Source organism: Salmo salar, chromosome ssa18, assembly GCF_905237065.1.
Source record: "Salmo salar chromosome ssa18, Ssal_v3.1, whole genome shotgun sequence".
NCBI lineage: Eukaryota > Metazoa > Chordata > Actinopteri > Salmoniformes > Salmonidae > Salmo > Salmo salar.
Genome location: NC_059459.1, coordinates 42195482 through 42220235, shown reverse-complemented (window position 1 = coordinate 42220235; position 24754 = coordinate 42195482). Strand labels below are relative to the sequence as shown.

Genomic DNA, 24754 nt, shown 5'->3' with positions numbered 1-24754 from the left:
TACTGTAAGTCTCTGGATAAGAGGGTCTGCTAAATGACTCATTACTGTAAGTCTCTGGATAAGAGAGTCTGCTAAATGACTCATTACTGTAAGTCTCTGGATAAGAGGGTCTGCTAAATGACTCATTACTGTAAGTCTCTGGATAAGAGAGTCTGCTAAATGACTCACTACTGTAGTATCTCTGGATAAGAGGGTCTGCTAAATGACTCACTACTGTAAGTCTCTCTGGATAAGAGGGTCTGCTAAATGACTCACTACTGTAAGTCTCTGGAAAAGAGACTGGATCAGGGGACTGGAACAACAGCCTGTCAGGGCCAAATTGCTTTCTCCTGCTTTGAGAGAGAGTTGGCTACAGCAGTGCTTTCAACAGTGGGTGGACTTAGTCTCCATCACTGACTAGATAGATGTCTCCTCCAGCCCAGTATGTGATGTGACTCCTCCATCTAAAACAGAGAATACTCTTCACTTCCTTTTACCTTTATGATTTCATTCATTCAATACATTGCTATGCAACGACTCTCCTCTCCATCTCTCCTCTCTGGTTCCATCTGTATCTGAATTCATTATGGTCTCAAGAGCCACAGATTGTCCTGAGTGATGCCAACAAGTCTTCAACATAACACAGCTTAATACATAGAGATGAATGTTCTAACAAGACCCACAGATTGTCTAATCCCACCAAGGTGGACTGTCTGTCTGTCTGTCTGTCTGTCTGTCTGTCTGTCTGTCTGTCTGTCTGTCTGTCTGTCTGTCTCATCTGCCACACACAATGTCCTTCCTTGAGATTTTACACTTCATTGTAATGGGGATTCTGAACACACTTTGGCGGACATTTTGCTAAAACATGTTTTATTTCAAACTAACTGAGACATACTGGGGGAGTCATGCTAATGACTATCTTCATCACCCATCTGGTGTAGAAACAGTCTGGTGTAGAAACAGTCTGGTGTAGAAACAGTCTGGTGTAGAAACAGTCTGGTGTAGAAACAGTCTGGTGTAGAAACAGTCTGGTGTGTATGAAACAGTCTGGTGTTGAAACAGTCTGGTGTAGAAACAGTCTGGTGTGTATGAAACAGTCTGGTGTAGAAACAGTCTGGTGTAGAAACAGTCTGGTGTAGAAACAGTCTGGTGTGTATGAAACAGTCTGGTGTAGAAACAGTCTGGTGTAGAAACAGTCTGGTGTGTATGAAACAGTCTGGTGTAGAAACAGTCTGGTGTGTATGAAACAGTCTGGTGTAGAAACAGTCTGGTGTGTATGAAACAGTCTGGTGTAGAAACAGTCTGGTGTAGAAACAGTCTGGTGTTGAAACAGTCTGGTGTAGAAACAGTCTGGTGTAGAAACAGTCTGGTGTAGAAACAGTCTGGTGTAGAAACAGTCTGGTGTAGAAACAGTCTGGTGTAGAAACAGTCTGGTGTGTAGAAACAGTCTGGTGTAGAAACAGTCTGGTGTGTAGAAACAGTCTGGTGTAGAAACAGTCTGGTGTAGAAACAGTCTGGTGTGTATGAAACAGTCTGGTGTAGAAACAGTCTGGTGTGTATGAAACAGTCTGGTGTGTATGAAACAGTCTGGTGTGTATGAAACAGTCTGGTGTGTATGAAACAGTCTGGTGTGTATGAAACAGTCTGGTGTGTATGAAACAGTCTGGTGTGTATGAAACAGTCTGGTGTGTATGAAACAGTCTGGTGTGTATGAAACAGTCTGGTGTGTATGAAACAGTCTAGTGTAGAAACCATCTAGTGTGTAGAAACAGTCTGGTGCAGGAAACAGTCTGGTGTGTATGAAACAGTCTGGTGTATAAAACCTGTCTTCCTGTTCCTCTCATTCAGTCCAATCTACAAGGTTTGTCTCAGATGTTGTTGAGTAGAGCTGACATCTTTCCTCTAAAAGCCAGGCTGTCATTGTAAATCACAGTTAGACATGAGTAAAGGTGAAATAACATCTGTCTTTCCTCTCTTCTGTTTGTTATGTCTCGTATAGTGGATCTGTTGGGCCTGCTGAAGTGGCGCTCCAACACCAGCCTGCTACAACAGAACCTCCGACAGCTGATGAAGGTCGAGGGAGGTGAGGTCGTCAAGGTGAGAGGTCAAAGTTCATAAGTAACACAATATGAGGCTTTTTACATTTGTATTATTTAACCAGTTCGGCCCATTTGAGGTCAACTGACCTCTTTCAAGGGGAGACCTGACCAAGAAAGCAGCTTGGGACCCTGAGTTCTAGAGGAAGGGGTTTGTTTTCTCTGTATAGAGGTTCCATTTTAGTATCTCTCCCTTGATCAGTGTTAACAAGGCTGTTATGCCTTGGCAGTCTGTCTCCCTGTGAATTCACATTCACATTTTGTTTTTTATAAACTATACTATCAGCCTAATGACCGCTGTCTCAGGAAACACATCCCCTTTATGGTTGTGAGGTCTGGGGTCCGCTCACCAACCAAGAATTCACAAAATGGAACAAACATCAAATTGAGAATTTGCATGCAGAATTCTGCAAAGAAATATCCTCCGTATTGTGAGGTTGTAAATAAACAGAGGAAAAACTACCTGACAACTATGAAAAGCTCAAACCAAGTTTATTCACGCAACGGGACAGACAGCTGAACAGTGACATGTTCTCAGCAGCACTAGTATACAGACCCCACTTAAGGGGAAGTGTCCTCCTCTTCTCTCTAAACATTATGTCTTTGTTGCTAGGCAGGAAGTTAATTTATCTGGATAATAAACTGATCCTTATCAGTGACCTGACCTCGGCCCCCATTCCTCACTACTCCACATCTCTCCACCCTTATCAGTGACCTGACCTCGGCCCCCATTCTTCACTACTCCACATCTCTCCACCCTTATCAGTGACCTGACCTGACCTCGGCCCCCATTCCTCACTACTCCACATCTCTCCACCCTTATCAGTGACCTGACCTGACCTCGGCCCCCATTCCTCACTACTCCACATCTCTCCACCCTTATCAGTGACCTGACCTCGGCCCCCATTCCTCACTACTCCACATCTCTCCACCCTGATCAGTGACCTGACCTCGGCCCCCATTCCTCACTACTCCACATCTCTCCACCCTTATCAGTGACCTGACCTCGGTCCCCATTCCTCACTACTCCACATCTCTCCACCCTGATCAGTGACCTGACCTCGGTCCCCATTCCTCACTACTCCACATCTCTCCACCCTTATCAGTGACCTGACCTGACCTCAGCCCCTATTCCTCACTACTCCACATCTCTCCACCCTTATCAGTGGCCTGACCTCGTCCCCCATTCTTCACTACTCCACATCTCTCCACCCTTATCAGTGACCTGACCTCGTCCCCCATTCTTCACTACTCCACATCTCTCCACCCTTATCAGTGACCACAACCATGTGATTGCCTTTCTCTTACTCAGTAACATTCCAAGCCCCTGGATCATATCCAACCTTAATTGACCCCCACCATATACATTCCTCCTACAGGTAACCATTACCTTCTGGTGTTGCAAGTATTTCAAATGACAACCCAACAACTGAAACCAGACTGTGGCCCTCCTCCTTTCCATAGGATACCTGATGACTAACAGTATCATGTCCCTTCTCTCTCTCTCAGTACCATGAACAAGGAGATTTCAAGTTTACAATTCAGAACCCATCAGTATACAACGTAAAACACCAAATAATGCATGCAGAGCAGAATTCAACTCAAATCAAAATGTAGTTGTCACGTGCGCTGAATTCACCAGGTGTAGTAGACCTTACAGTGAAATGTTTACTTACAGGTTCTAACCAATAGTGCAAAAAAGGTATTAGGTGAACAATAGGTAAGTAAAGAAATAAAACAACAGTAAAAAAACAGGCTATATACAGTAGAGAGGCTACATACAAACACCAGTTAGTCAGGCTGATTGAGGTAGTATGTAGATATGGTTAAAGTGACTATGCCTATATGATAAACAGAGAGTAGCAGTAGAGAGGCTACATACAGACACCGGTTAGTCAGGCTGATTGAGGTAGTATGTACATGTAGATATGGTTAAAGTGACTATGCATATATGATGAACAGAGAATTAGGCCGATACCAGCTAATTATCAAAATCCCGAAAAGAGCCGTTAAATTCTACAACCACCTAAAAGGAAGCGATTCCCAATCCTTCCATAACAAAGCAATCACCTACAGAGAGATGAACCTGGAGAAGAGTCCCCTAAGCAAGCTGGTCCTGGGGCTCTGTTCACAAACACAAACACACCCCACAGAGCCCCAGGACAGCAACACAATTAGACCCAACCACATTATGAGAAAACAAAAAAATATTGCTTTACACATTGGAAAGAATTAACATAAAAACTGAGCAAACTAGAATTCTATTTGGCCCTAAACAGAGAGAACACAGTGGCAGAATACCTGACCACTGTGACTGACCCAAACTTAAGGAAAGCTTTGACTATGTACAGACTCAGTGAGCATAGCCTTGCTATTGAGAAAGACCGCCGTAGGCAGACCTGGCTCTCAAGAGAAGACAGGCTATGTGCACACTAGCTCCAACAATGCAGTAATACCTAGCTAAATGCTTGTGTTTATAGCTATGTATATATATGTGTGTGTGTGTGTGTGTGTGTGTGTGTGTGTGTGTGTGTGTGTGTGTGTGTGTGTGTGTGTGTGTGTGTGTGTGTGTGTGTGTATGTATGTATGTATGTATGTATGTGTATGTATGTGTGTGTATGTATGTATATGTATATGTGTATATATAGTGATATAGGATGGTGTGTATGGACAGTATTTCTATGTATATGTGTGTGTATGTATGTATATGTATATGTGTATATATAGTGATATAGGATGGTGTGTATGGACAGTATTTCTATGTATATGTGTGTGTTATTGTATATGTGTATATATATAAGAGGTGTGTGACAGTTTTATGTATATGTGTGTGTATGTATGTATATGTGTATATATAGTGATATAGGATGGTGTGTATGGACAGTATTTCTGTGTGTGTGTGTGTGTATATGTGTATATATATATATATATATATATATATATATATATATGTATATGTATATATGTATATATATATATTCTGAAATGGCAACCTCTTGCCCATATCGTGTACTGCTTTTGGCAGAGCCCTATAAGGGAATAGGGTGCCATTTGAGACGTGGACTGTATCCTCTCTGTTGTAACACGATAGTGTTTGTTGTCGTTGTAGTTTCTGCAAGACACCCTTGATGCCCTGTTCAACATTATGATGGAGAACTCAGACAGTGACACGTTTGATACCCTGGTGTTTGATTCCTTGGTAAGTACCGCTTGTTTTAAAACACACACATCAAATATTGGATTTTGTTCTGTTTCGTGTGTAGGATATTCTACTTTTATACCACACTGTGACGCTGTGACCGTGTCATATAGCTGTGCCTCATACACATTACTAATGTATGCACGTGTTGTCAAAGAGAAAGTCAACATAGATTCACAGTGTCCCGTGTGGACAAACAGAATACAGAGAAGTTGTCCCAGATTGTCTCTCTGCCTCTGGTCTGCCTCAGGCATTGTGTGGATTTGAAAGTATGCTAAATACACACCTTAACACCGTAAAGGAATGCTAGCTATGTGCCAGAGACAAGACAGGTCCTGGGTTAGAGACAACCACAGGACAGGGACAGGGAAAATGGGACTGCTACCTGTTGGGGACTCCTACCTGTTGGGGACTCCTACCTGTTGGGGACTCCTACCTGTTGAGAATCCTACCTGTTGGGGACTCCTACCTGTTGGGAATCCTACCTGTTGGGGACTCCTAGCTGTTGGAGAATCCTACCTGTTGAGGACTCCTACCTGTTGGGAATCCTACCTGTTGGGGACTCCTACCTGTTGGGGACACTTACCTGTTGGGGACTCCTACCTGTTGGGGACTCCTACCTGTTGGGAATCCTACCTGTTGGGGAATCCTACCTGTTGGGGAATCCTACCTGTTGGGGAATCCTACCTGTTGGGGACTCCTACCTCTTGGGGACTCCTACCTGTTGGGGACTCCTACCTGTTGGGGACTCCTACCTGTTGGGGACTCCTACCTGTTGAGGACACCCTACCTGTTGAGGACACCCTACCTGTTGGGGACTCCTACCTGTTGGGGAATCCTACCTGTTGGGGAGTCCTACCTGTTGGGGAGTCCTACCTGTTGGGGAATCCTACCTGTTGGGGAATCCTACCTGTTGGGGAATCCTACCTGTTGGGGACTCCTACCTGTTGGGGACTCCTACCTGTTGGGGACTCCTACCTGTTGAGGACACCCTACCTGTTGAGGACACCCTACCTGTTGGGGACTCCTACCTGTTGGGGAATCCTACCTGTTGGGGAGTCCTACCTGTTGGGGAATCCTACCTGTTGGGGACTCCTACCTGTTGGGCACTCCTACCTGTTGGGGACTCCTACCTGTTGAGGACACCCTACCTGTTGGGGACTCCTACCTGTTGGAGACTCCTACCTGTTGGGGACTCCTACCTGTTGGGGACTCCTACCTGTTGGGGACTCCTACCTGTTGGGGACTCCTACCTGTTGGGGACTCCTACCTGTTGGGGACTCCTACCTGTTGGGGACTCCTACCTGTTGGGGACTCCTACCTGTTGGGGACTCCTACCTGTTGGGGACTCCTACCTGTTGGGGACTCCTACCTGTTGTGGACACTTACCTGTTGTGGACACTTACCTGTTGTGGACACTTACGTGTTGGGTTCTCCTACCTGTTGGGAATCCTACCTGTTGGGGACACTTACCTGTTGGGAATCCTACCTGTTGTGGACACTTACGTGTTGGGTTCTCCTACCTGTTGGGAATCCTACCTGTTGGGGACACTTACCTGTTGGGTTCTCCTACCTGTTGGGACTGTATGTAGCCTCGCTACTGTTATAGTCTCTCTACTGTATATAGCCTGTCTTTTTACTGTTGTTTTATTTCTTTACTTACCTATTGTTCACCTAATACCTTTTTTGCACTATTGGTTAGAACCTGTAAGTAAACATTTCACTGTAAGGTCTACTACACCTGGTGAATTCAGCGCACGTGACAACTACATTTTGATTTGAGTTGAATTCTGCTCTGCATGCATTATTTGGTGTTTTACGTTGTATACTGATGGGTTCTGAATTGTAAACTTGAAATCTCCTTGTTCATGGTACTGAGAGAGAGAGAAGGGACATGATACTGTTAGTCATCAGGTATCCTATGGAAAGGAGGAGGGCCACAGTCTGGTTTCAGTTGTTGGGTTGTCATTTGAAATACTTGCAACACCAGAAGGTAATGGTTACCTGTAGGAGGAATGTATATGGTGGGGGTCAATTAAGGTTGGATATGATCCAGGGGCTTGGAATGTTACTGAGTAAGAGAAAGGCAATCACATGGTTGTGGTCACTGATAAGGGTGGAGAGATGTGGAGTAGTGAAGAATGGGGGACGAGGTCAGGTCACTGATAAGGGTGGAGAGATGTGGAGTAGTGAAGAATGGGGGACGAGGTCAGGCCACTGATAAGGGTGGAGAGATGTGGAGTAGTGAGGAATAGGGGCTGAGGTCAGGTCAGGTCACTGATAAGGGTGGAGAGATGTGGAGTAGTGAGGAATGGGGACCGAGGTCAGGTCACTGATCAGGGTGGAGAGATGTGGAGTAGTGAGGAATGGGGGCCGAGGTCACGTCACTGATAAGGGTGGAGAGATGTGGAGTAGTGAGGAATGGGGGCCGAGGTCAGGTCACTGATCAGGGTGGAGAGATGTGGAGTAGTGAGGAATGGGGGCCGAGGTCAGGTCACTGATAAGGGTGGAGAGATGTGGAGTAGTGAGGAATGGGGGCCGAGGTCAGGTCACTGATCAGGGTGGAGAGATGTGGAGTAGTGAGGAATGGGGGCCGAGGTCAGGTCACTGATCAGGGTGGAGAGATGTGGAGTAGTGAGGAATGGGGGCCGAGGTCAGGTCACTGATCAGGGTGGAGAGATGTGGAGTAGTGAAGAATGGGGGACGAGGTCAGGTCACTGATAAGGGTGGAGAGATGTGGAGTAGTGAGGAATAGGGGCTGAGGTCAGGTCAGGTCACTGATAAGGGTGGAGAGATGTGGAGTAGTGAGGAATGGGGGCCGAGGTCAGGTCACTGATAAGGGTGGAGAGATGTGGAGTAGTGAGGAATGGGGGCCGAGGTCAGGTCACTGATCAGGGTGGAGAGATGTGGAGTAGTGAGGAATGGGGGCCGAGGTCAGGTCACTGATCAGGGTGGAGAGATGTGGAGTAGTGAGGAATGGGGGCCGAGGTCAGGTCACTGATAAGGGTGGAGAGATGTGGAGTAGTGAGGAATGGGGGCCGAGGTCAGGTCACTGATCAGGGTGGAGAGATGTGGAGTAGTGAGGAATGGGGGCCGAGGTCAGGTCACTGATCAGGGTGGAGAGATGTGGAGTAGTGAGGAATGGGGGCCGAGGTCAGGTCACTGATCAGGGTGGAGAGATGTGGAGTAGTGAGGAATGGGGGCCGAGGTCAGGTCAGCTCCTACAGCCCGACGGTCCGTGGATTTTTCCAGCCAGCTAGACAGTCTAATTACAATATCTCTCTAAAGCTGAAAGAAGTTGTTGACTGAATGTCTCTACATTAATAGAGCTGTTTCTAGTACTATATAATATTAAATCATCATCACAATGTCTTTGTGGCTATTTCATTGATTTACCTAATGACTCACCTTATTGTACAACGCCTGTATCAGCAAATGTTATATATGTGGGTTTGTAATAGCCTATGACTAGGTAATTACCAGTCGGGCCTGCTCCTCTTATCCAGAGAGAAACTACAGAGAGAAAGACTAGATTATCTGGGGAAAGAATAGAATAAAGAAAATTGTCTTTTTATTATTTCCAATCTCATTTCATTTCCCTTCTCTCCCTTTGTCCATTTTCAATGAGAAAGAAAACGTCTAGTTTTTTCCTCCCAACTCTGTTGTGACATACGGTTTGTGTTTTAATGAATTTGTGTCTGTTTTTTATTATTTTGGCAGGTATTCATAATTGGACTCATTGCAGACAGAAAGTTTCAGCACTTTAATCCTGTCCTTGAAACCTACATACGGAAGCACTTCAGTGCTACTCTGGCGTACACGTGAGTACAGCTTATTACTGCTAGAGAAATATACTGAGTGGACAAAACATTAGGAACACCTGCTCTTTCCTTGACATAGACTGACCAAGTGAATCCAGGTGAAAGCTATGATCCCTTACTGATGTCACTTGTTAAATCCACTTCAAATCAGTGTTGGTGAAGGAGAGGGGACAGGTTAAGGAAGGATTTTTAAGCCTTGAGGCAATTGAGACATGGATTGTGTATGTGTGCCATTCAGAGGGTGAATGGGCAAGACAAACGATTTAAGTGCCTTTGAACGGGGTATGGTAGTAGGTGGGAGGCGCACCGGTTTGAGTGCATCAAGAACTGCAACGCTGCTGGGTTTTTCCACACTCAACGGTTTCCTGTGATTATCAAGAATGGTCCACCACCCAAAGGACACCCATCTGGACACAACTGTAGGGTGCATTGGAGTCAGTATGGTCCAGCATCCCTGTAGAACGCTTTTAAACACCTTTTAAAGTCCATTCTCTGACGAATTGAGGCTGTTCTGAGGGCATAAGGTGTGTGTGTGTTGGGGGGGGGGTGTTCCTAATGTTTTGTCCACTCACTGTATAATGAGTGGCAGGATGATTGGTCCTTTTTCCTGGGAACTCGGGCCTGGACGGTGTTTTCATCATGCTGCTTCTTCATCTCATGGTTAGATCATAACCCTGTACCTTCTTCTTCTCATGGTTAGATCATAACCCTGTACCTTCTTCATCTCATGGTTAGATCATAACCCTGTACCTTCTTCTTCTCATGGTTAGATCATAACCCTGTACCTTCTTCATCTCATGGTTAGATCATAACCCTGTACCTTCTTCTTCTCATGGTTAGATCATAACCCTGTACCTTCTTCTTCTCATGGTTAGATCATAACCCTGTACCTTCTTCTTCTCATGGTTAGATCATAACCCTGTACCTTCTTCTCATGGTTAGATCATAACCCTGTACCTTCTTCTTCTCATGGTTAGATCATAACCCTGTATCTTCTTCTTCTCATGGTTAGATCATAACCCTGTACCTTCTTCTCATGGTTAGATCATAACCCTGTACCTTCTTCTTCTCATGGTTAGATCATAACCCTGTACCTTCTTCTTCTCATGGTTAGATCATAACCCTGTACCTTCTTCTCATGGTTAGATCATAACCCTGTACCTTCTTCTTCTCATGGTTAGATCATAACCCTGTACCTTCTTCTTCTCATGGTTAGATCATAACCCTGTACCTTCTTCTTCTCATGGTTAGATCATAACCCTGTACCTTCTTCTCATGGTTAGATCATAACCCTGTACCTTCTTCTTCTCATGGTTAGATCATAACCCTGTACCTTCTTCTTCTCATGGTTAGATCATAACCCTGTACCTTCTTCTTCTCATGGTTAGATCATAACCCTGTACCACCTTCTTCTCATGATTAGATCATAACCCTGTACCACCTTCTTCTCATGGTTAGATCATAACCCTGTACCTTCTTCTTCTCATGATTAGATCATAACCCGGTACCTTCTTCTTCTCATGGTTAGATCATAACCCTGTACCACCTTCTTCTCATGGTTAGATCATAACCCTGTACCACCTTCTTCTCATGGTTAGATCATAACCCTGTACCTTTTTTCTTCTCATGGTTAGATCATCACCCTGTACCACCTTCTTCTCATGGTTAGATCATAACCCTGTACCACCTTCTCATGGTTAGATCATAACCCTGTACCTTTTTCTTCTCATGGTTAGATCATCACCCTGTACCACCTTCTTCTCATGGTTAGATCATAACCCTGTACCTTCTTCTTCTCATGGTTAGATCATAACCCTGTACCACCTTCTTCCTATGGTTAGATCATAACCCTGTACCACCTTCTTCCTATGGTTAGATCATAACCCTGTACCACCTTCTTCCTATGGTTAGATCATAACCCTGTACCACCTTCTTCTCATGGTTAGATCATAACCCTGTACCACCTTCTTCCTATGGTTAGATCATAACCCTGTACCACCTTCTTCTCATGGTTAGATCATAACCCTGTACCACCTTCTTCCTATGGTTAGATCATAACCCTGTACCACCTTCTTCATATGGTTAGATCATAACCCTGTACCACCTTCTTCCTATGGTTAGATCATAACCCTGTACCACCTTCTTCCTATGGTTAGATCATAACCCTGTACCACCTTCTTCCTATGGTTAGATCATAACCCTGTACCAAGGATATGTGCATAACGAGGCTGTTAATAAATGCTGTACGTGTTCAATGTGAACAAATACAACTGAACACAATGTAGGAGCCACGCGTCTCGGTGCAGTGGGTTTTGTAACGTGTTTCCAGAACATCTTACCACTTCCCAGAATGGATCATCAACTGCTTGAATCTGAATACGGTCCTAAACAACTATGTAGATAATGCAGAGAAGTTAAATGTACAGCTATATGAACAGAACGGGCTGTATAGTTTTAATATTTACAGTGCATTCAGGAAGGTATTCAGACCCCTTCACCAGCCCCTCCCACAAAAACAAAATGACGTTACAACCTTATGCTGAAATGGATTATATTGTTTTTTCCCCCACTCATCAATCTACAGACACTACCCCATCATTTGCAAATTTGTATAAAAAAAATAAATAAAAAAAATAAAATATATATATATATATATATATATATATATATATATTTAATTTTTTATTTTTTTTTTTTTTATACAATATAAAAATATATATAATATATTGATATATAATATCAAATTTACTTAAGTATTCAGACCCTTTACTATGTACTTTGTTGAAGCACAGCTTGGCACAGCTGTATTTATGGAGTTTGTCCCATTCTCCTCTGCATATCGTCTCAAGCTCTTGTCAGGTTGGATGGGGAGTATGAAATAACACATATGGAATCATATAGTGACCAAAAAAGTGTTAATATATATATATTTTTTGAGATTCTTCAAATTAGCCATCCTTTGCGTTGTGAACAGCTTTGCATTCTCCTGGCATTCTCTCAACCAGCTTCATGAGGTAATCACCTGGAATGCATTTCAGTTAACTTTTAACAAGGCAAACCGGTTAATTTGTGGAATTTCTTTGAGCCAATCAGTTGTGCTGTGACAAGGTAGGTGTGGTATACAGAAGCTAGCCCTATTTGGTAAAAGTCCATAGCAAGAACAGCTCAAATAAGCAAAGAGAAACGACAATCCATCATTACTTTATTAAGACATGAAGGTCAGTCAGTACGGAACATTTCAAGAACTTTTAAAATTTCTTCAAGTGCAGTCGCAAAAAACCATTGAGGTTTTATTTCATAGTTTTGATGTCTTCACTATTATTGTACAATGTATAAAATAGTAAAAATAAATAAAAACCCTTTAATGAGTAGGTGTTCTAAAACGAGTGACCAGTAGTATATATGTTCTACAATTCAAATCACATTTTATTGGTCACGGAAACACATACAGTTGAAGTCGGAAGTTTACATACACCTTAGCCAAATACATTTAAACTCAGTTTTTCACAAATCCTGACATTTAATCCTAGTAAAAATTCCCTGTCTTATGTCAGTTAGGATCACCACTTTTATTTTAAGAATGTGAAATGTCAGAATAATAGTAGAGAGAATGATTTATTTCAGCTTTTATTTCTTTCATCACATTCCCAGTGGGTCAGAAGTTTACATACACCTAATTAGTATTTGGTAGCATTGCCTTTAAATTGTTTAACTTGGGTCGTTTTGGGTAGCCTTCCACGAGCTTCCCACAATGAGTTGGGTGAATTTTGGCCCATTCCTCCTGACAGAGCTGGTGTAACTGAGTCAGGTTTGTGGGCCTCCTTGCTCGCACACGCTTTTTCAGTTCTGCCCACAAATGTTCTATAGGATTGAGGTCAGGGCTTTGTGATGGCCACTCCAATACCTTGAGGCATTTTTCCTTAAGCCATTTTTCCACAACTTTGGAAGTATGCTTGGGGTCATTGTCCATTTGGAAGACCCATTTGCGACCAAGCTTTAACTTCCTGACTGATGTCTTGAGATGTTGCTTCAATATATACACGTAATTTTCCCTCCTCATGATGCCATCTATTTTGTGAAGTGCACGAGTCCCTCCTGCAGCAGAGCACCCCCACAACATGATGCTGTCACCGACGTGCTTCACGGTTGGGATGGTCTTCTTCGGCTTGCAAGCCTCCCCCTTGTTCCTCCAAACATAACGATGATCATTCTGGCCAAACAGTTCTATTTTTGTTTCATCAGACCAGATGACATTTCTCCAAAAAGTACGATCTTTGTCCCCATGTGCAGTTGCAAACCGTAGGCTGGCTTTTTTATGGCGGTTTTGGAGCAGTGGCTTCTTCCTTGCTGAGCGGCCTTTCAGGTTATGTCGATATAGGACTCGTTTTACTGTGGATATAGATACTTTTGTACCTGTTTCCTCCAGCATCTTCACAAGGTCTTTTGCTGTTGTTCTGGGATTGATTTGCACTTTTCGCACCAACGTACGTTCATCTCTAGGAGACAGAACGTGTCTCCTTCCTGAGCGGTATGACGGTTGCATGGTCCCATGGTGTTTATACTTGCGTACTATTGTTTGTACAGATGAACGTGGTACCTTCAGGCGTTTGGAAATTGCTCCCAAGGATGAACCAGACTTGTGGAGGTCTACAATTTTCTTTTGAGGTCTTGGCTGATTACTTTTGATTTTCCCATGATGTTAAACAAAGAGGCACTGAGTTTGAAGGTAGGCCTTGAAATACATCCACAGGTACACCTCCAATTGACTCAAATGATGTCAATTAGCCTATCAGAAGCTTCTAAAGCCATGACATCATTTTCTGGAATTTTACAAGCTGTTTAAAGGCACAGTCAACTTAGTGTATGTAAACTTCTGACCCACTGGAATTGTGATACAGTGAATAATAAGTGAAATAATCTGTCTGTAAACAATTGTTGGAAAAATGACTTGTGTCATGCACAAAGTAGATGTTCTAACCGACTTGCCAAAACTATAGTTTGTTAACAAGAAATTTGTGGAGTGGTTGAAAAACGAGTTTTAATGACTCCAACCTAAGTGTATGTAAACTTCCCACTACAACTGTATTTACCAGATGTTATTGTGGGTGTAGTGAAATGTTTGTGTTTCTTGCTCCAATAGTGCAGTAATATCTAACAATTCACAACAATACACACAAATCTAAACGTTAAAGAATGCAATTAAGAAATATATAAATATTAGGATGAGCAATGTCGGAATGGCATTGACTAAAATACAGTAGAAACTGACCAATGTTTTGAAGATCTATGTAGAGAATTTAGAGAAGGTGACAGAATAGCTATACAATATAAAATGTAATGTGTGTATATGTGTATGTTCTTCAGGAAGCTGAACAATGTTTTGAAGAACTATGTAGAGAATGCAGAGAAGGTGACAGAATAGCTATACAATAACTAATGTAATGTGTATATGTGTATGTTCTTCAGGAAGCTGACCAAGGTTCTGAAGAACTATGTGGAGAATGCAGAGAAGCTGACAGAACAGCTGCTGAAGGCCATGAAAGCTCTGGAGTACATATTCAAGTTTATAGTGCGCTCCAGGGTCCTCTTCAACCAGTAAGTGTACACACACACACACACACACACACACACACACACACACACACACACCCCTACACACTACTCTGCTCAAATCGTTCATGTGACTAATATGACTTTAGTGTTGATTTCTCCATCTGTATCCGTTTCCGTTTGAATGTAAATATTGACAGTAGGAAGTACATGGTGTTTAATATGCTATAGGGCCTTCACAAAGTATTCAGTCCCCTTGACTTATTCCACATTTTGTTGTGTTACTGCCTGAATTTAAAATGGATTAAATATAATTTTTTTCTCTCTCCCGTTTACACACAATACCCCATAATGACACATTTTTGTGCAAATGTATTGAAAATGAAATACAGAAATATCTCATTTACGTAAATGTCCATACTCCTGAGTCAATACATGTTAGAATCACCGTTGGCAGTGATTACAGCTGTGAGTCTTTCTGGGTAAGTCTCTAAGAGCTTTGCAGACCTGGATTGTACAATATTTGCACATTATTATTTTTTTAATTCTTCAAATTCTTGTCAAGTTGGTTGTTGATCATTGCTAGATAGCCATTTTCAAGTCTTCCCATAGATTTTAAAGCCGATTTCAGTCAAAACTGTAACTTGGCCCCTCAGGAACATTCAATGTCATCTTGGAAAGCAACTCCGTGTAGATTTGGCCTTGTGTTTTGAGGTTATTGTCCTGCTGTAAGGTGAATTACTCTCCCAATGTCCGTTGGAAAGCAGACTGAACCAGGTTTAGCCTGTGCTTACCTCTGTTTTGTTTATTTTTATCCTAAATATCTCTCTAGTCCTTGCCGATGACAAGCATACCCAGAACATGATGCAGCCACCACCACCATGGTTGAATATATGTAGTGTGGATTTGCCCAAAACATAACTCTTTGTATTCAGAAGATAACATTAAGTTCTTTGCCAAAGGTTTTGCAGTTTTACTTTAGTGCCTTATTGCAAACAGGATGCATGTTTTGGAATATTTTTATTCTGTACTACAGGCTTCTTTATTTTCACTCTGTCATTTAGGTTAGTATTGTGGAGTAACTGCAATGTTGTTGATCCATCCTCAGTTTTCTCCTATCACAGCCATTAAACTCTGTTACTGTCACAAGTCACAATTGGCCTCATGGTAAAATCCCTGAGTGGTTTCCTTCCTCTCCTGCAACTGAGTTAGGAAGGACGCCTGTATCTTTGTAGTGACGCAGTATGATGATACACCATCCAAAGTGTAATTAATTACTTCACTATGCTCAAAGGGATGTCTGCTTTTAATTTGTTTTACCCATCTACCAATAGGTTCCTTTCTTTGCGAGGCATTGGAAAACCTCCCTGGTCTTTGTGGTTGAGTCTGTGTTTGAAATTCACTGCTTGACTGAGGGACATTACAGATAATTGTATGTGTTGGGGTAGTCATTAAACATGTTAAACACTGTTATTGCACCCAGAGTCCATGCAACTGATTATGTTACTTGTTAAGCACATTTTTTACTCCTGAACTTATTTCGGCTCACCATAACAAAGGGGTTGAATGCTTATTGACTCATTTATTTATTCATTTTATAAAAAATATCTAAAAACATATATCCACTTTGACATTAATGGGATATTGTGTGTAGGCCAGTGACACACAATCTACAATGAATTTATTTTAAATTGAGGCTGTAACACAACAAAATGTGGACAAAGTCAAGTAATGTGGATACTTTCTGAAGGCCCCGTAAATCATATTGATAATGTCGCCGTTACTCTACCCCTATTAAAAATGTGCCATACAATAACTACCGCCATACAATAACTACCACCATATAATAACTACCACATAACTACCACCATATAATAACTACCGCCATATAATAACTACCACATAACTACCACCATATAGTAACTACCGCCATACAATAACTACCGCCATACAATAACTACCGCCATATAATAACTACCACATAACTACCACCATATAATAACTACCACCATATAATAACTACCACCATATAATAACTACCGCCATATAATAACTACCGCCATATAATAACTGCCGCCATATAATAACTACCGCCATATAATAACTGCCGCCATATAATAACTGCCACCATATAATAACTGCCACCATATAATAACTGCCACCATATAATACCTGCCACCATATAATACCTGCCACCATACAATAACTACCACCATACAATAACTACCACCATACAATAACTACCGCCATATAATAACTACCACCATATAACTACCGCCATATAATAACTACCACATAACTACCACCATATAATAACTACCGCCATACAATAACTACCACCATATAATAACTACCTCCATACAATAACTACCACCATATAATAACTACCACATAACTACCACCATATAATAACTACCACCATATAATAACTACCATATAATAACTACCACCATATAATAACTACCGCTATTAATAACCACCATATAATAACTACCGCCATATAATAACTACCACATAACTACCGCCATATAATAACTGCCACCCTATAATAACTACCACCATATAATAACTACCGCCATATAATAACTACCACATAACTACCGCCATATAATAACTACCACATAACTACCGCCATATAATAACTGCCACCCTATAATAACTACCACCATATAATAACTACCGCCATATAATAACTACCACATAACTACCGCCATATAATAACTACCACATAACTACCGCCATATAATAACTACCACATAACTACCGCCATATAATAACTACCACATAACTAACACCATACAATAACTACCGCCATACAATAACTACCGCCATACAATAACTACTGCCATACAATAACTACCGCCATACAATAACTACCGCCATATAATAACTACCGCCATATAATAACTACCGCCATATAATAACTACCACATAACTACCGCCATACAATAACTGACTTCACATTGACGCTACCTGTTCATGATCAAGCCATTTCTCATATTTTAACATGTTGAATGGTTCAGGCTAGTTTCAGTCCGTTATAGAGTTCCAGAGGTTCATCATGTGACTAGCCTACAGGATATTATTGGATGTATTCGTATTTGGCAGAGGGAAACTTTTGAATGGTCGATCATCTTTCTCCCAGGTTGTGAAGTTGGTCATTTGGTATTGCGTGTTGCGTAGTGTAATATATGACCCAGGTCTAATAGAGTGTGTGGAGTTTGATTGGTTTTCCTGTGGTGGATAGAGGACAAGGTGTCCTTCAGCTCCACAAATTAGAACGGGGATGACACTCTCACTGGGCCCTACTCTCCTGCTTGGAGGAGTGAAGACATTGTGTGTGGCAGATGAGACAGACAGACAGACATGTTTCTCAGGGCTCTGGCTGGCCAGTGGAACTTTTCTGAGGAGTGAGGACATTGTGTGTGGCAGATGAGACAGACAGACAGACAGACAGACAGACAGACAGACAGACAGACAGACAGACAGACAGACAGACAGACAGACAGACAGACAGACAGACAGACAGACAGACAGACAGACAGACATCTCAGGGCTCTGGCTGGCCAGTGGAACGTTTCTGAGGAGTGAAGACATTGTGACAGACAGACATTCTCATCCCACTATTTTCTCCTTGGAGGTAGAGCTGCTGCCTGTGCTTGGCATGGTAGTTCTGTCTGTCCCAGTGTACCGGCCTGACTCTGACTGACTGGCTGGGTCTGAAATAACAACCTGTTCACTATATGGGTCCTGTGGGCCCTTGTCAAAAGTTCTGCCCCATAGGGAATAGTGTGCCATTTTGAACACAGCCTCTGAACTCCGCTTTGTAGCACCACATGAGATGAAAGAAGGAAGACTTCAGTGTTGTTGTGAAACCTCAGAGCGATGCTTCAAATCCCATAGTTTCTGCCTGTAAGCCCCCTCCACTCATCAGTGGCTATTTCCCATCTCTGGCTGCATGTCTGTCTGTGTTCTACAGACTCTCATCATGTAGATGGCAACCACCTAACCTGGCTTCAAATGGTAGTGGCTTCCTTGCACCAGGCAAAGCTCAATCAAGCACATCTATAGTGTTTGAAATATATCAAATACTACTTGAACCCGGGTATGGCACCCTGCATCGCCCTGTCTGTGTCTGGAAGTAACAGTGTGAAGTTGGATGTGGAAACCCTCTCTAAACATGTCTTGTCCCCCTCAGCAGTGTAGGAGGAAGAAACCCCCTCTAAACATGTCTTGTCCCCCTCAGCAGTGTAGGAGGAAGAAACCCCCTCTAAACATGTCTTGTCCCCCTCAGCAGTGTTGGAGGAAGAAACCCCCTCTAAACATGTCTTGTCCCCCTCAGCAGTGTAGGAGGAAGAAACCCCCTCTAAACATGTCTTGTCCCCCTCAGCAGTGTAGGAGGAAGAAACCCCCTCTAAACATGTCTTGTCCCCCTCAGCAGTGTAGGAGGAAGAAACCCCCTCAACATGTCTTGTCCCCCTCAGCAGTGTAGGAGGAAGAAACCCCCTCAACATGTCTTGTCCCCCTCAGCAGTGTAGGAGGAAGAAACCCCCTCTAAACATGTCTTGTCCCCCTCAGCAGTGTAGCAGGAAGAAACCCCCTCTAAACATGTCTTGTCCCCTCTCAGCAGTGTTGGAGGAAGAAACCCCCTCTAAACATGTCTTGTCCCCCTCAGCAGTGTAGCAGGAAGAAACCCCCTCTAAACATGTCTTGTCCCCTCTCAGCAGTGTTGGAGGAAGAAACCCCCTCAACATGTCTTGTCCCCCTCAGCAGTGTAGCAGGAAGTAGAGTAAAGAGTAACTTGTGTTTTACTCAGTAATCACTAATAGAGGTCCGTACATTCCAGAGATGGTAGACACACATTTAGTTTTATTCCCCAACAAAGCATCTCATTTTATAGTTCCATTCCCGTTTGGGGAGATTTACATGCATTGTGCAAGTGAGTGGGATAAAAGCCATGTTGTGGGGATTAGAGATGAGAGAATAGAGGCTTTACTTTAATCTCCTGTCTTGCACTCCTGTCTTGCACCGTACAAAGAGTTACAGGGTTGCAGTCCCGATTCTGCCTCCATACAACGCGTTACAGTCCAGGTTCTGCCTCCATACAAAGGGTTACAGTCCAGGTTCTGTCTCCATACAACGCGTTACAGTCCAGGTTCTGCCTCCATACAAAGGGTTACAGTCCAGATTCTGTCTCCATACAAAGGGTTACAGTCCAGATTCTGTCTCCATACAAAGGGTTACAGTCCAGATTCTTCCTCCATACAACGGGTTACAGTCCAGATTCTGTCTCCATACAAAAGGTTACAGTCCAGATTCTGTCTCCATACAAAGGGTTACAGTCCAGATTCCTCCATACTGTCGTGTCTTTGGCATCATTAAAAGTGAAGACTGGTATTTTATCAAATCAATTCTCTGTAATTATTATTACATAATTAAACTAATCATGTAAATGTAATTAACTAGGAAGTCGGGGCACCAAGGAAAATCTTCAGATTACAAAGTTATAATTTTCCTAATATACCTCTTAAGATATTTTAATATCTGATCAATTAGTCTTGTAATTAATGATTTATTCTTTGCCTCAAGTTAGTCTCATTCCAAACGTCGTAAATTGTTGGTTATCTGCACAAACCCAGCCTTTACTATGAATCATCCATACATCAATTGGCTTAATCATTTATTTACTAACTAACTAAATAATCACAGAAATGCATAAACAAACAGTAGATATGGTTACAAGGAAATGAAAGTGGAGGTTCCCTAGTGGGCTAAGCCGATATGACGGCTTGGTGGACAAAGGGAAGTGGGTGTGGACTGAGAACATGCTGGAAAGACAAAAGGAATCACTTCACAGTTGATAATTATATTAATTGAAATGCTAATCCTTTGCACATGAACGTTCACTCATTCGGGAATAATTGCAATCAATATATATTTACACCCAGTGTGTCGTTGTGATTTCTGTAGGAATCCGGACCATCTGCTGAGAGTCAGTTCATCAGCGTCTCTCTTTCTGCTTCCCTGAAGATCAAAGTCTTTCGTGGTTAGAATGGATACTTCAGAGTACCATTCAGAAATGTTCTCATTGGCTAGATGTTTTGTCGGTTTTCGCATCCCAGGTTGACAAAATTTCTAGCTGCAGACTAGTAATTAATTAAAAATTTGCTCTTAATCTGTAGGGATCGATAGTCTCAGAGTTTAACCATTTCCACCCGTGTAGCCAATGCTCCACGTGGTATGGTTAGGAATTCAACAACCATTACAACCTTAGCTTAGACTGAGGTTTTTGTGGTCTGAAGAGGATTTCCTCAGGAGGGGTTTTTATTCGTAACAGTAGAAAAGGCGGTTCTACGACCCAGATCATGTCTGTGCTCACGGGGGCGGGCCAATGACTTGGTTAAACTTTAAAGGGAATCCAATTCTCTCACAGTAAAGGTTTAACATCACATTACATCATTTCACAAATAGTTTCATCTTTACTCATTTATTTTATACATGAATTAGATGCAAACCCCATAATTGAGAAATGTACACATTCCCGAGAGATAGTTATGTGTGTTTCCTGTCCTCTGAGGTCACCAAATGAAACGCACTAGTCATACCCGTCCCTTAAGTGTCCACGGACCATTCTCACAAGTGGACATTTTGTTTCAAATTCGCTTTTTGGGGATTTAGGAGTTCGCCATGTGAAATCCTTTGTTCTCTCTGTGTCTCTCTTTCTGCATGGCCAGGGGGAGAGAGTCTCCACCAGAAATGTATGGCCTGAGATAAAATAATCTGGGTGTAGGAGAGAGTGGGGGAAGCCACAATCTATACCCAGAAAGGGCCACTTCATTACAATACAAAGGGTTACAGTCCAGATTCTGCCTCCCTACAAAGGTTTACATTCCAGATTCTGCCTCCATACAAAGGGTTACAGTCCAAGGGTTACAGTCCTCCATACAAATCAAATGGAACTGGTGGGTGAGAGATGGACAACAACACACTATGAAAGCCTTAGACCAGGGGTTTTCAAATATTACTCTAGCAGGTCCTGATTACTACTGGTTTCCTGTTCTACTTGATAATTAGTTGCCCCTACCTGGGGTCCCAGGTCTAACTCAGGCCCTGGTCATTAAAATCACCCACCTGGTGTCCCAGGTCTAGGTTCACCTTGAAGGTTCACCTTGAAACAGGACAACGGGCTTAAGCACACAGCCAAGACAACACAGGATTCACTTCGGGGCAAGTCTCTGAATGTCCTTGAGTGGCCCAGCCAGAGCCCGGACTTGAACTCGATCGAACATCTCTGGAGAGACCTGAAAATAGCTGTGCAGAGACGCTCCCCATCCAACCTGACAGAGCTTGAGAGGATCTGCAGAGAAGAATGGTAGAAACTCCCCAAATACAGGTGTGCCAAGCTTGTAGCGTCATACCCAAGAAGGCTGTAATCGCTGCCAAAGGTGCTTCAACAAAGTACTGAGTAAAGGGTCTGAATACTTATGTAAATTTGATATTTGTTTTTTTCTTCATGAATTTGCCAAAATAAAAAATACTACATTTCTGCTTTTTCATTATGGGCTACTGCTTGTAGATTGATGAGGGGTTAAAAACAATTCAATCCATTTTAAAATAAGGCTGGACAAAGTCAAGAGGTCTGAATACTTTCCGAATGCACTCAGACTATTATAAACTGGGTGGTTCAAGCCCTGATTGCTGATTTGCTGAAAGCCGTGGTATATCAGACCATATACCACTGGAATGACCACTTTGTACCTCTCTAATCACCTTGGTAACCAGTTTCTAACAGCAATAAGGCAGCTCGGGGGTTTGTGGTATATGTCCAGTATACCACGACTAAGGGCTGTATCCAGGCCCTCCGCTTTGCGTCGTGGGTAAGAACAGCCCTTAGCCGTGGTATAATGGCCATATACCACACCTCCTCTGGTCTTATTCCTTCATCATAAAACAGTTACGAAGCCTTGTACCTAGCGACCACATTGTGTCAAAATAATCACAGTAAATTAACTGTTCTTCCCCCTACGTAATGTAGTCCAGATTAATAGGCATCTCTTTTGGTATGCCAGAACCTGCCGTTATTTTCCCTACTTTTGGCGCTGGAAGCAGGCAGGCTGGAGGGGGTGTAGCCTGTTTGTTTTAGATGATAATGATGATCAGCAATGATCAATGTATTTTCATCTTGTTTGGTATTTACATGGAGAACCCATGCAGAGCCTGCAGTCAGTGGGCCCTGGTTTGATGGGTAGGGAACAGTGATATAACAATGACAGAGAAGTGGCCAACTGGCATACGGCTACAGGGGCCTGTTTACATCTCTGTGTGAGCTAACAGCAGGTCTCTGATTGTGTGTGGAGGGACTTCATGAAAGATCTCTTTTAATTCCTCCTCTCCTCTCTCTCCCGCTCTCTTCCTCATTCTCTCCTATCACCCCTCTCTCCTCCTATCCCTCTCCCTCCATCTCTTTTCTCTCCCTCCCTCCCTCCCTCCCTCCCTCCCTCCCTCCCTCCCTCCCTCCCTCCCTCCCTCCCTCCCTCCCTCCCTCCCTCCCTCCCTCATCCCTCTATCCCTCCCTCCCTCCACTCCTCTCCTCTCTCTCCTGCTCTCTTCCTCATTCTCTCCTACCACCTCTCTCTCCTCCTATCCCTCTTCCCTCCATCTCTTTTCTCCCCCCCTCCCTCTCTCTCTCTCTCTCTCTCTCTCCTCCCTCTCTCCTCTCCTCCCTCCCTCTCTTCTCTCCTCCCTCCCTCCCTCCATCTCTCTTCTCCCCAGACTGTATGAGAACAAAGGAGAAGCAGACTTCATGGACTCCTTGAGGAATCTCTTCACTTCCTTCAATGACATGATGAACATCAACTCAGAGAACACAGGCATGGTGAAGGTAGGACATCATTCATATAGTCTGTCTCTGCTTCAGAGTGATGCCTTTTGTTTCCATGCTATTCTATGTATTTTGTCTCTAGTTCCCATCCCATGTCCACTATGTGTCCAGATGTATCTTGCTCCCCTATGGGTAAAGGACAATATACAGTACTTTCAGTTTCAACATACCTACTCATTTAAGGGTTTTTCTTTATTTTTACTGTTCTATATTGTAGAATAATAGTGATGATCATGAAATAACACATATGGAATTATGTAGTAACTAAAAAGTGTTAAACAAAATATTTTAGATTTTAGATTCTTCAAAGTAGCCACTCTTTGCCTTGATGCCAGCTTTGCACACACTTGGCATCCTCTCAACCAGCTTCACCTGGAATGCTTTTACAACAGTCTTGAAAGAGTTCCCACATATGCTGAGCACTTGTTGGCTGCTTTTCCTTCACTCTGCGATCCAACTCATCCTCAACCATCTCAATTGGGTTGAGGTCGGGTGATTGTGGAGGCCAGGTCATCTGATGCAGCACTCCATCACTCTCCTTGGTCAAGTCGACCGTACACAGCCTGGAGGTGTGTTTTGGGTCATTGTCCTGTTGAAAAAACAAATGATAGCCCAAACCAGATGGGATAGCATATCGCTGCAGAATGCTGTGGTAGCCATGCTGGTTAAGTGTGCCTTGAATTCTAAACAAATCACAGACCGTGTCACCAGCAAAGCACCATCAGACCTCCTCCTCCATGCTTCATGGTGGAAACCACACATGCAGAGATCATCCATTCACCTACTCTGCATCTCACAAAGACACGTTGTTTGGAACCAATAATCTCAAATTTGGACTCATCAGACCAAAGGACAGATTTCCACCAGTCTGTCCATTGCTCGTGTTTCTTCGCCCAAGCAAGTCTCTTCTTCATATTGGTGTCCTTTAGTAGTGGTTTCTTAGCAGCAATTCAGCCATGAAGGCCTGATTCACGCAGTCTCCTCTGAACAGTTGATGTTGATGTGTCTGTTACTTGAACTCTGTGAAGCATTTGTTTGGGCTGCAATCTGAGGCTGGTAACTCTAATGAACTTATCCTCTGCAGCAGAGGTATCTCTGGGTCTTCCACTCCTGTGGCGGTCCTCATGAGAGCCAGGTTCATCATAGCGATTGATGGTTTTTGCTACTGCATTTGAAGAAACTTTCAAAGTTCTTGAAATTTAAAGTAGCTATGGACTGGCATTTCTCT

The 24754-nt window shown here is 43.0% G+C and overlaps 1 protein-coding gene across 10 annotated transcripts in view; it reads left to right on the top strand.

The window, feature by feature from the left end:
• Positions 1-24754, top strand: part of LOC106613940 (dedicator of cytokinesis protein 1) — a 729054-nt gene that overhangs the window by 159599 nt on the left and 544701 nt on the right. For all 10 annotated transcript variants that reach the window (XM_045701156.1, XM_045701154.1, XM_045701151.1 and 7 more), the window contains exons 19-23: positions 1979-2076; positions 5185-5274; positions 8995-9095; positions 14562-14690; positions 23418-23526. In XM_045701156.1, coding sequence (XP_045557112.1) covers positions 1979-2076; positions 5185-5274; positions 8995-9095; positions 14562-14690; positions 23418-23526 — 527 coding nt within the window. The remainder of the gene's footprint in view (positions 1-1978; positions 2077-5184; positions 5275-8994; positions 9096-14561; positions 14691-23417; positions 23527-24754) is intronic.